The sequence below is a fragment of the Salarias fasciatus genome, chromosome 15 (genome assembly GCF_902148845.1).
Source record: "Salarias fasciatus chromosome 15, fSalaFa1.1, whole genome shotgun sequence".
Lineage (NCBI taxonomy): Eukaryota > Metazoa > Chordata > Actinopteri > Blenniiformes > Blenniidae > Salarias > Salarias fasciatus.
Genome location: NC_043759.1, coordinates 14226359 through 14238404, shown reverse-complemented (window position 1 = coordinate 14238404; position 12046 = coordinate 14226359). Strand labels below are relative to the sequence as shown.

The following is a 12046-nucleotide window of genomic DNA, read 5'->3' as shown; positions in this document are numbered from 1 at the left end:
GGCGATCTCATCCCTGCTGCATAAACAACACGCTTCTGGTGCTGGAACCTGACTTTCAAGTGTTTCCTCCCAGTGTCCTGGACCTGAATGCATTTGAAAGGCAAAACAAAGCAGAAGGACTTGGCATGGTGACAGAAGAAGGTTCAAGTAAGTGAAAGGATGGAATACTGGAGCTCGTCAGCGTATTTTCCCTTTCGAGCTCCATATTTCTGACAGTATTTCCTCGCCTTGAAGTTCAGTATTGACTCTAAAACAAAAAAAGACACAACTTGTTCCTCCTCAGTAAACTAATGCTGAACCATGACAAATATTCAACGTTGGCATCGATTCGATGAGGTTAATAAATGTTACGTCCTTATTAGTGGTTTCTGTATAGCCTTTGAAAAAAATCAAAATTTCATTGTTGTCAATGTGAATTTTGATTCATATGAGTAATTTGTCGCTTGTGTTGAAGTCACTGAAGTCGTCACTGTGGTGTCCTTATGTTGTTTTTTTGTTGTAAAAAATATAAAAAAATTAATGATGAAACTATATTAATGAATAGTTTATCCTACTATTAGTGTTTTGTTAAGCTAGCACAGTTAAAAAAGTGAGAATATTTGTGTTTGATAGGTTTTTTCTTTGTCAAGAAGAATAGTTTTGGGCTATAAATGTACAATTGTACAATCTACGGTAATTTTGTTTTTATAAGCAAACTGCATTTCTGGGATGGACAGCAGAGCTGAGCATGTCAATTTCAGCTATGAAACATTTATTAAATGTTTTCTGCCGAACACCTTAATCTGTTATTCACCCATATTTGAGGTTGTCTGACTAAAGAATAGATACTGGATATTTAGCAGTATTTGAGCGTCAGAGGCTGAAACCAAAAGTCAATGGCTTTTTAAGCCGTGTTGGAAATGAAACAGAATATTAAGCCCATATTTGTAGGCCGCTGCCTTCATACTGCGCTCTGCTGTTCATCCCACAAATGCATTCTTCTTCTAAAAATCAGCAAGCTTAAAACAGTAAGCTTTATTCTGAAGAAACATGGCTGCCAGCACTGAATAATCTATCAGTTCCTCGTTGTCCATGCATTCAGAGTCTGGGGATCTTTCAGCCGTTCGGGGAACATGGTCCAGCATTAAACAACGATCTGTACATACGCTCAACACTCTTCACTCTGTGTCTGTCTTTTCATCCTTCAGTCCTTTGCTAAACATTTCCACTGAGTTCTGTGTTTAACAAGTCACTGTTACTACTCGTGTCTCTGTAACTGGTACCGACGTTTTGATTCTGATTTGGTGTTAAGATTAAACTTAGATACAAACCAGGACTGAAGATTTTTCTTCCCCGTGTAAATTAAAAACTGCATGTTTTTGTTTTTTTTTCCCACTCGTAGCTGATATATTCATATCTCCTTTGTATTGTAACTCAATGTCCTCTCTTTTTGCTTATGTCTTCGTGTATTGTTTGTCTCCTTCTTGTCATTTTAAAATCCCATCGATGGCAGTCCACACTAAACGGGGTAAATAGCAAATCTAGATCATCCTGACATGGCTCTGCTTCCCCCCCTGAATGTCTCACCCCCTCCAACATCTGTGGTCCATACTCCCTGTGGTCCCTCCAGCCCTCCCCCCTCCCAGGTGTCTGTAGGGAGATAGTGTGCATGCCGACATAGAAAGTGGATCCCTGGAATCCATTGTCTGTCCTTTTCTCTGTGTTATTTGTCCCCCCTCCTTCCCTCCATGTTAACATCGACTAACGCAAATCCAATGACTGATGCTCAGACATGTCTTTCTAAGGCTATCAGTGCCACCTCTCAAGGGTTTGACTGCAGGTCTGTGGACTCCTCCACAGCCTAAGCAAAGCTTTGTCTTGCTTTGGACTTGGGCTTATTTCACAAAGCTGGTTACGATACGTATGTCAAACTTTCACATGATTTGATCCGTGCTTATTCTGGACCGGATCGTCTCATTGGCGATCGGGTTTAATGACATAACCTCGTCCTTCTTCTTGAAACGATCCTCCCCGTCAGGCCCGATGGCGGCCTGCATGTGAAAGTTGTCGGGCTTCCCCCAGCTTATGGAAATGTCCTCGCGTTTCACTGTTTTTCAATAAAAGAGCATTTTTACAAAAAAAAAAAAAAAAAAAACTAGGGATGTGCGATACCACTTTTTTTCAGACCGATACCAAGTACGAGTACTTCATCTTCAGTACTCACCGATACCGATACTTGCATACCGATACTTTATATACATAAAATGTAAAATAATGCAATGAGATTATTTTTGAAAATGAATTTTATTTCCAATAAAAAGGCAGCCCAGCCACTACGTTTAAGTCCAAAATAATAGTCTGAAAAATAAAACAAGCAACTCTGAGTTTGCACTTATTTAAATGAAATTAAGTGCAAGATAAAACAATTTCTCTGAGTTTTACACTTTACATAAACTAAGGTTTTTAAATGTACTAATTTTAATGATTTTTTTATGAACTAAAGTCAAAGATAGAAAAACCCCTGAGTTTAAAGAGTTGCTCGTGTTATTTGTGCTGCTCTCGGATCTCTGCTCTTCAGTTTCTCGGTCTTCTGCAGAGTTTGCCGTCGAGTTGCTGCCGGAGTTTTCTTTTTTTCCAGCACAACAGTGTCTAGAGTTGCCAACCGTTCCTTGAAAAACGGAATCGTTCCGTATTTGGATGTAAAAGTGTGCGTTCCGTACTGAGATGAAAAGGAACGCACTTTGTTCCGTATTTTTGTGAGAGCCAAAACGTGAGAAAAGGAACTTGCGCTTTTTTTTGAAAACTTACGGTAAAATGTTCACCGGCTCTCTGACGTTCTGTGACCAATGAGCTGACAGAGATGGCTCGACAACAGAATCACTCTTATCTCATTGGTCAAAAAAAGACCGTTCCTAGTAGGCTACGGCAGCTCATTGGTCACAGAGCGCATGGGAAGAAGGAAATCAAAACATTAAAGCAGCGCAGCATGGCTTCCAGAGACATGTAAGTTTGTGCTGTTTCCATATCGGATATATCATGTTTAGTTCATTGATGTGTGTCTGCTGCTGCAGACTGTGGTGTGTTTTCAGTTTAGAAATTACACCTTGTTGGTTTTTTTGTTCAGAAGGTTTTTCAGCTTTGATTTTGCACTTTTTTAGTTGAAAATAAAAAAAAGAACATGTTAAAATCCAGAAGCGACAGCAGCTGTTTGATGTTATTTTGCACATTTAGCAATAAATATAGAATAGAATAGAATAGAATAGAAGACTCTATCAATCTCACAGTGGAGAAATTTACAGGTGTATAGGCTCATAGAACCCACAGCGGGGTGCAAAAGTAATGAATGGTGCAATAATTAACAAATGATAGTGCAAATCATAGTAGGATTGATAATAGAAGCAAAAGACAATAAAGATTTAACTGTATGTACAACCTGAATCTTAAAAATATAACAGGATATACATATATATATATTATATACAATATATACAATACAATATGCAATATATGATGCAATATATAATTATACAGTATGATATATAATATGTACAATATGTTTTAGCGGAGTGAATGGATACAGCAGAGTGAATGGATGATAAAGTGTCGCTGAATTTCTTTAGGGGGGGTGCAGGATATTATAATGTCCAGGATTATTGCACATATTCCACACAGTAGAATTGTACAGTCTGACAGCGGTGGGGATGAGAGACCTGTGGCAGCTCCTTCCTGCTCTGAGGGTCTCAGTCTCCTCTGAAGGAGCTGCTGAGCTGCTCTACCGTCCGGTGCAGTGGCTGAGAGCTGCTGTCCATCATGATGATACTGGAATGATAACTGTCTCACTGTAGGCCTCAAATACAAACAGATCAAGCTGATCATGAGTTATTACAATCTTGCTACTGTAGGTGTAATGCAGTAACCTAATGTGTTTTTACAGTCTGTAATAGGTATAACTGTGGCAAAATGCTGTTATATATGCGTTTTTCACCCCCCAAAAACCCAGTTTTTTTCAGCTGCCCGCGAGAGGTGTTCCTTATTTCAATCTCTGGGAGTTGGCAACCCTAACAGTGTCAGACTCTCGTCCACAAGCTTCGCCCTGAGGTGTTTCAACAAATTAATAGTGGTAAATGAACAACATCGCGCACCTCCTTTAGCAATTTTAGCATTGCAGAGTTAGCATTCTGCAAAGCTCGGCTCGTTTTCACTTGTATAAAAGAATTTCCACACCGGCGGAGTTTTGGTGAGACGAGCAGCCGTTCTGGATTCATTCCTGTTGTCTCTGCTCTGGATGAGACTCATGGAGAAGTCAGCCCGCTGTAGTGTAGCCCTGCGCCTGTCAGCGACTCCCAGAGAGGAGCTTCTTCCTCCTTCATGTTTGTCGGCAGCTTGCATCCCATTTGGTTGTACTACCGCCAACTGCTGGTGAGGAGGGCTTACTACGCGTGGGGTTTTCTTGCCGTGAGTATCGGCGGCTGGCATCGGTAGCCTTCACGAGTAGCCGATACCTTGAAATAAGGCCAGTATCGGCCCGATACCGATACCTGGTATCGGTACTCGCACATCCCTAAAAAAAACGCACTTTGGATTCAGTTTTCAACCTGCAATCTAAAGGCTCTGGACTTCAAAAATGTTTTGAACATGAAACCTGTCCTGCTTGCCTCATATTAATTGCTTTTGAGGGGAGCTTCACGGATCGCACACCCTCCTCACATGTCAAATACATACATCCGTGTGGATTTTCAGCTGTATTCACCTGAATGTGTGTTCTCTCAAGGCTCCAAGGTACTACAGAACGATGAGTTTACTAAAGATCTTTTCCGGTTTTTGCAACTTCTTTGCGAGGGGCACAATGGAGGTGAGGCCACTTCTGTCTGTCTGGCACTTTCACATCATGTGGGACTCATTTGTTTTGCTTTAGTTTTGCGCAGTGGAACATAAGAGGATATTTGTTTGTCAGATTTCCAGAACTTCCTGCGAACCCAAACTGGCAACACGACCACAGTGAACATCATCATCAGCACTGTGGACTATCTGCTGCGGCTGCAGGTGTGGGAAATCACAAAGCTCTTGCTGATACTCATCCGTATCATTGTCACTGTGATCATTTACGGTACCTTGCTTTTCGCCGTTCATTAGGAATCTATCAGTGACTTCTACTGGTACTACTCTGGCAAAGATGTGATTGACGAGACCGGAAAAGTCAACTTCTCCAAGGCGTTATCTGTAGCCAAACAGATCTTCAACTCGCTGACTGAGTATATTCAGGTAAGAAGCTGATCTGTCCCCGTTGAATCCTTAAAGTAAAGAGTCCATTTACTTTTATTTAACATGTCATGAGATATATAGTTCATCCTCTTCCTGACATCTCTGTGCTCTTGCAGGGCCCGTGTATTGGAAACCAGCAGAGTTTGGCGCACAGCAGACTTTGGGATGCGGTCGTTGGTTTCCTGCATGTGTTTGCTAACATGCAGATGAAGCTGTCTCAGGTATTTTAAAGTCTTTCAAAGAGGACAGATGGAGCGGACTAGTGTGGCTTGATCAGCGATCGAAAGCTCTAAATACTCCAACTATGTTTATTCAGCTCAAACTATGTAGCTGTTTATTATGAAAAACTATAGAAAAACGTTTGTGCCCTCTGACGTGATTGGTTATCAAACCCCTTCAGTGTCCAAAATACACTTTTAGCACGAGAATGAAGAAAAATGAAAATGGCCAGTCTTCAATCAATCAGTATAGATGAGAATGTGACATATTTGTCCTGATGAACTGTCCTCACTTCCACTTATTGTCTCTAAATGTTCCTTAAACAGATTCATTAAAAATGCAGCTTAATTTTTTCTGCATCCAAACACCGTTCGAGGTTATTCAAGCTTCAAAAAATGTTTTTTGTTGGAACACAAATAAGGTGAATCTCATTTAAAAAATTTGAACAGTAAGTAGTGAAAGCATGTAGAAATACTGCATTTTTTTAATGTTAAATCTTCATATTCCAGTCCTGCTTTCGATTAAAAGTTTCTGAATTGAGATTCATGCTAAATGAATTTCATTAAAAAAATAATAATTAGATATAGCGTTAAAGAAAATCAAAGTAGCTAAATATGTAAATTGAAAAGCTATTCTGTACAAATTCTATATTTCTTTAAAATAAACACCAAATTAATGTTCCCAAAATGTAGAAAGAACCACACATTAGGGTTGGTGTCACATGGGAAGTTAAATTTATTTTTATTTAACCTTTATTTATACAGGTTATCCCATTGAGACCCAGGGTCGCATTTACAAGAGAGACCTGTGATGCATTTAGACCAATACCGTGCCTCATTAAAGACTCCCTATGAAATATATCAAGAGTTGAATCCAGTGTATTGATACGGTACATTTACAATAACAGTCATCGACTAAAGTACAGAACAAGATCAGGCAGAAAATTAGTCCACTGGATAGTAAAATGTTAAAGTTATAAGATATACTGGACATATTGGAGTTAGGGCTCACGATCATGAAAAGGCCCATAGGATTAGTTTAAGATCAATTAATGGATCTGAATGAAGCTAAAATGTATTTTGATATAGTATCAGAAAGTGAACTGTGAACACAATGTCAAAATTGATTCCAGGATGAACCAAATGATGATAATATCCGACTGATTTCTGATTCATACATTCTCAAACGACTCATTGATCTTTGGGTCTAATCAGTCGTGTGTTTAATGACTTGTCTCTCAGGACGCCAGTCAGATTGAGCTGCTGAAGGAGCTGATGGATTTACAGAAAGACATGGTTGTCATGTTGCTGTCGCTGCTGGAGGGTAAGAGTCTGGAGCCGTGCTTCACCGTCTGCACTTACTGAAGAGAAGTATTGATAGGAGGCGTGTCGACGTAGCCGATTCAGCAAAATCACAGATAGTAATGATCATCTGTGTCTGTCCTGCAGGGAATGTGGTGAACGGAACGATCGGGAAGCAGATGGTCGACACTCTGATGGAGTCGTCGAACAACGTGGAGATGATCCTCAAATTCTTCGACATGTTCCTCAAGCTGAAGGACCTCACAACATCCGACAATTTCCGGGAGTACGACCCCGAGTGTAAAGGCATCATATCTAAGAAGGAGTTCCAGAAGTCCATGGAGAGCCAGAAGCAGTACAGCCAGTCTGAGATCGAGTTCCTGCTCTCGTGCGCCGAGGCGGACGAGAACGACATGTTCAACTACAAGGAGTTCGTGGAGCGGTTCCACGAGCCGGCCAAAGACATCGGCTTCAACGTGGCGGTGCTGCTCACCAACCTGTCGGAGCACATGCCCCACGACTCGCGCCTCGGCAGCTTCCTGGACCTGGCGGAGAGCGTGCTCAGCTACTTCGAGCCGTACCTGGGCCGCATCGAAATCATGGGCAGCGCCAAGCGGATCGAGAGGGTCTACTTCGAGATCAGCGAGTCGAGCCGCGAGCAGTGGGAGAAGCCGCAGGTCAAGGAGTCCAAGCGGCAGTTCATCTTCGACGTGGTGAACGAGGGCGGCGAGAGCGAGAAGATGGAGATGTTCGTCAACTTCTGCGAGGACACCATCTTTGAGATGCAGCTGGCGTCGCAGATCTCCGAGCCGGACGCGGTGGAGCAGCCCGAGGAGGAGGAGGACGAGGACGGACACACCATCCTGGACGAGCTGGCCGCGGAGGAGGAGGCCGCCCTGGAGTCGGCCTCGGCCTTCACCACCGCCTGCCGCTCCGTCAAGAAGAAGATCCAACACGTGCGCAGCGTCTTCTCCATCAAAAACGTGCGCAAGCAGCTGAAGAAAGTGAAGAAATTGAGCATCAAGGAGATAATCGTGGGATTCTTCTCCTTCTTCTGGATGCTCTTCACGGGCTTCTTCAAAGGCATCTACAGCCTGGTCTTCGGCTTCTTCCACCTCATCTGGTCCTCCATGTTTGGCGGCGGGCTCGTGGAAGGAGCCAAGAACATGAAGGTGACGGACATCCTGGGGAACATGCCCGACCCCACGCAGTTCGGGATCCACGGGGACGCCATGGAAGGGGAGAAGGTGGAGGCCGTGGAGTCGTCGGGGAGCCTGGACGCGGCCATGGCGCCGGCGGGGGACATCGCCGAGGTCGACGTGATGCTGGAGCTGCTGACGGCGCCCAAGAAGGAAGGGGGGAAACACGTGGAGCCCGGCCTGGGGGACGTCTCCGAACTGACCGCCGACTCCTCTGCCGCCGACTCCAAGAAGGTCTGGAAACCATCCAAACACTCGATCTGAGGGCTGCAGCAGTTCTGAACAAAATAAAAGTAACTTTGCTACAAATAAGACAGAAAATCATCCAGTCCCTGAAAACGTGTCGAACATTTAAAGTATCTGTAGCGCAGAACATGAGCTTTTAGTGACATCTGATGTCTTATGTTGCACTGAAGTTTCATTTTACAGTCTAGAACAGTAAACATTTCACCACATCTTTTATAGCTTTTACAGCAGTTTTATTCATTTTTCACTATTTTTCATTGTTTCAGTTGTTTTTTAAGGTGTTAAAAGTGTTTTAGAAATTCTAATTGTTTGACTTATGTGTTCAACTATTTCTAACCATACCTTGCCATTTTATCCATTTTGGATGTTTTTCCTTTTACACATTTTCTTGCAGGTTGTAGCTTATTTAAAGCCGTGTTTAACAGAGGAAACAGTCATTTTTGGAGTCTGAAGAAAAAGACAATCTGAATTTTTCTCAATGTAAAATTTGCTTAAAGTTTCACAGATGAGCTGAAAAACGTGGCTTTCTTCTCTCTCCAAGCCTTTCACATATCTAGTTATGAAAATAAATCCCTCCCATTGCAGAAAGCTGCTGCCAAGCCTGTCGAAGCCCCTGAGAATGAACCCGAGAAAGCAGAGTGAGTGACATTTATCACCAAAAGCAGTTTTCACACAGACACCAACAGAAGTGTAAAGTTAAAAACATGTGATCGATGCAGCTCGGAGAACCAGGAGAAGGAGGATAAACCCAAGGAGGAGGAGGCGAAGGAGCCGGTGGCCGAGGAGAAGGCCAAGACCAGATCCAGTCAGCCTAAGGAGGCGGCGCCCGCCTTCATGTCCAGCATCTTTGCTGTTCTCGACGTCTATTTCACCAAGATGCTGGTGAGTCTTCTTTCAAGTTTGAAACATTAAATGGTTGTTTTGGGAGTGGTGGTGGTGGTGGTAGATTTTGGGGGAGGAAGCAAACGCTGTCCGTTTATTATTTAAAAAAAACACGCCTTTTCCTTACAGAACTACTTGGCTCGTAACTTCTACAACCTGCGCTTCCTGGCTCTGTTCGTATGTTTCGCCATCAACTTCATCCTGCTCTTCTATAAGGTGAACAAAGACGAGTAATATGCAGAGATGTTTCCACAGACTTCCTCATTTTTAGGCGCGCCTGTACTTTAATCGTGTTCCTGTTTGTTCTTCAGGTCACCGGTGAGGCCGAGGAAGAAGCGGACGACGAGAACCGCTGGGGCGGCGAGGACGAGGAGGACGACGAGGACACGCTCTTCGACATGGATGAGTTCGTGCTGCAGGAGAGCACGGGCTACATGCTGCCCACGCTGCGCTTCCTGGCCGTTTTCCACACCGTCATCTCACTGCTCTGCCTGGTCGGATACTACTACCTGAAGGTGGGGGGGTGCCGGCCGCCGGCGCCGCGTCCGCTGAGCCCAAGGCGGCTTCGCTCACGGTCCTGCTGTGGCGCTTCCAGGTTCCCTTGGTCATTTTCAAGAGGGAGAAGGAGATCGCCCGGAAGCTTGAGTTCGACGGTCTGTACATCACCGAGCAGCCGTCTGACGACGACATCAAAGGCCAGTGGGACCGACTGGTCATCAACACCCCGTGAGTCCAAGTGTTGCTTCCTGCCTTTCAGTGCTCATGAATTACAAGAAGTACTTTTCTACACTTTTTTTTTTTCTTTTTAGCACAGATCGTCAAACATGACAGATTCGCTGGAGTGAAGAGCTGAAAGCTGTCGTTAGCGTCCTTATTTTTCAGATAGTAGCAAAACATTTCAATAGATGCTTTCAAAACACTGAGATTTCAAATGTAACCATACTGAGTGTATAAAGAGTTATCCTAACATTATGTTTTCACTTAATTGTTATCCACATTGGTCAGGTTCATGTTGCTGTGTCTCTCTGTGAAGGATCAGTGAACTGTACTTACTGTATTTGACCAATGTTCATCCTCGATGGGAATCCGACTCTCAACTCTCGACTTTCTTCACAGCTCTTTCCCAAATAACTACTGGGACAAGTTTATAAAACGCAAGGTGAGTGAGAGAAAAGGATTCACACTTTTCTTGCTTGAATTCTCCCAGTTCTTGGGACAAACTTTAGTATATTATTCATCCATGTTTGTGTTTTAATTACAGACATAAGTATCTGTGCTTCAAAAGAAGTAGAAGTTTCCTTCCTCTGCCAAACAGCTCTGATTGAAACAATCTGATCCGTCTTGTTTTTTTTTCTTTCTTTGTCTGAAGGTGATCAACAAATACGGCGACCTGTACGGGGCTGAGCGTATCGCTGAGCTCCTGGGTCTGGACAAGAGCGCCCTGGACTTCGACCCCACCGTGGAAACTGTGGAGAAAGAAGCTTCGCTGGTGTCCTGGTGAGAAATCACATCAAACATATTAGTCTGTTCACTGTTGAGCCGCTGCACGTCTGCAGGCGTGAACATGGCCTGCAGACAGCTTCATCGCTGAATCACAGATCCCGAAACATCACACCACTTATGTTTCTGTTGTAAAAATGTGTGAATATCTGTTTATTTACTGATGTGGTTCACAGGTCAGACACATTTCCTGTGGTTATAATGAAACGTTTTACTCTCTCGCTACAGGCTGAGCTCCATTGATACAAAGTACCACATCTGGAAAATGGGAGTGGTCTTGACTGATAACGTAAGTGTTTTATATCCTTGTACGAAAATAGACGACATAAGACAAAATGTGGTGAAGTGCATTGATAATTGAATTTGGTTGTTCGATGTTTTTATCTTTCTCTCTCCTTCAGAACTTCCTGTATCTGATCTGGTACACCACCATGTCCATTTTTGGACACTTCAACAACTTTTTCTTCGCCGCCCATCTCCTGGACATTGCCATGGGCTTCAAGACCCTTCGCACCATCCTCTCCTCCGTCACTCACAACGGCAAGCAGGCAAGTGTTGCACCAGCAGGGAGCGCCAGAGTCCAAATAAGAAACATTCAGGGGAAGGAGGAGAATCAAAAGCCTCACTCCTCTGCAAGCAGATGATGCTTCAACTGAATTAGCAGAAAAGCTGTTTCATTCTGAGGATAAATGCCTTTATTCCCTTCATGTCTCACATGAATCTCCATGAGTGCAGCGTCTCACTGTAAATTATCACTGGTGTGTCAGCGGTCCATCGTAGAACAGAGAAACACTCACAACTCAGCTGTTGTCCTGAAGTTTCTGTGTTGTGGAAGGAAATCGAATCGTCAACAAAGTCCTCTAAATTCCAGTAAACGCTGTGTGACGGTGCGCTCTCTCTGCCCGCAGCTGGTGCTGACGGTGGGCCTGCTGGCCGTGGTCGTCTATCTCTACACCGTGGTGGCCTTCAACTTCTTCAGGAAGTTCTACAACAAGAGCGAGGACGAGGACGAGCCCGACATGAAGTGCGATGACATGATGACGGTAGGTGTGAGCGCCTCCAACTGCTCCTCCTGCCCGAAGAGAGGGAGCCGACGTTAAACTCGGGAGGAGAGAAAAGGGTTTCAGCCTTCAGCAAAAAAGCAAATGTTTTGGAGCTTGAAAAGATTCCCTTCTGATTTATTTTATTTTGGATAAACATTTGAGTCATGCGGCCTTGATCAGGTATGAAGGCAAAAGCCGCTTCTGCAGTGGAGTGGCTGCATTCAGCTCTGAACGTTTTTAATTTTCGTGGTTACTTTTTTTTTCAAAATTAATCTCTAATGTCAAAGCATTTGGCCTCTAAACAGAAGCCAATTGTATTTACAAGGACTCAGGAAAATGTATTTCATCTCCTTTTGAATTTGCAATGTTCGGATTCTCCCGGCGCTCGGACGTCTCTCTCAACCTTGTCCCCGGC

At 43.6% G+C, this 12046-nt stretch overlaps 1 protein-coding gene across 1 annotated transcript in view; it reads left to right on the top strand.

The window, feature by feature from the left end:
* Positions 1 to 12046, top strand: part of ryr3 (ryanodine receptor 3) — a 104768-nt gene that overhangs the window by 90027 nt on the left and 2695 nt on the right. The window contains exons 85-102 of the mRNA XM_030110457.1: positions 74 to 147; positions 1493 to 1507; positions 4751 to 4831; positions 4934 to 5022; positions 5113 to 5241; positions 5358 to 5462; positions 6702 to 6783; positions 6909 to 8194; positions 8792 to 8844; positions 8926 to 9088; positions 9218 to 9304; positions 9400 to 9603; positions 9684 to 9814; positions 10205 to 10247; positions 10458 to 10585; positions 10817 to 10877; positions 10990 to 11136; positions 11497 to 11631. Of these exons, the coding sequence (XP_029966317.1) occupies positions 74 to 147; positions 1493 to 1507; positions 4751 to 4831; positions 4934 to 5022; positions 5113 to 5241; positions 5358 to 5462; positions 6702 to 6783; positions 6909 to 8194; positions 8792 to 8844; positions 8926 to 9088; positions 9218 to 9304; positions 9400 to 9603; positions 9684 to 9814; positions 10205 to 10247; positions 10458 to 10585; positions 10817 to 10877; positions 10990 to 11136; positions 11497 to 11631 (3013 nt within the window). The remainder of the gene's footprint in view (positions 1 to 73; positions 148 to 1492; positions 1508 to 4750; positions 4832 to 4933; positions 5023 to 5112; positions 5242 to 5357; positions 5463 to 6701; positions 6784 to 6908; positions 8195 to 8791; positions 8845 to 8925; positions 9089 to 9217; positions 9305 to 9399; positions 9604 to 9683; positions 9815 to 10204; positions 10248 to 10457; positions 10586 to 10816; positions 10878 to 10989; positions 11137 to 11496; positions 11632 to 12046) is intronic.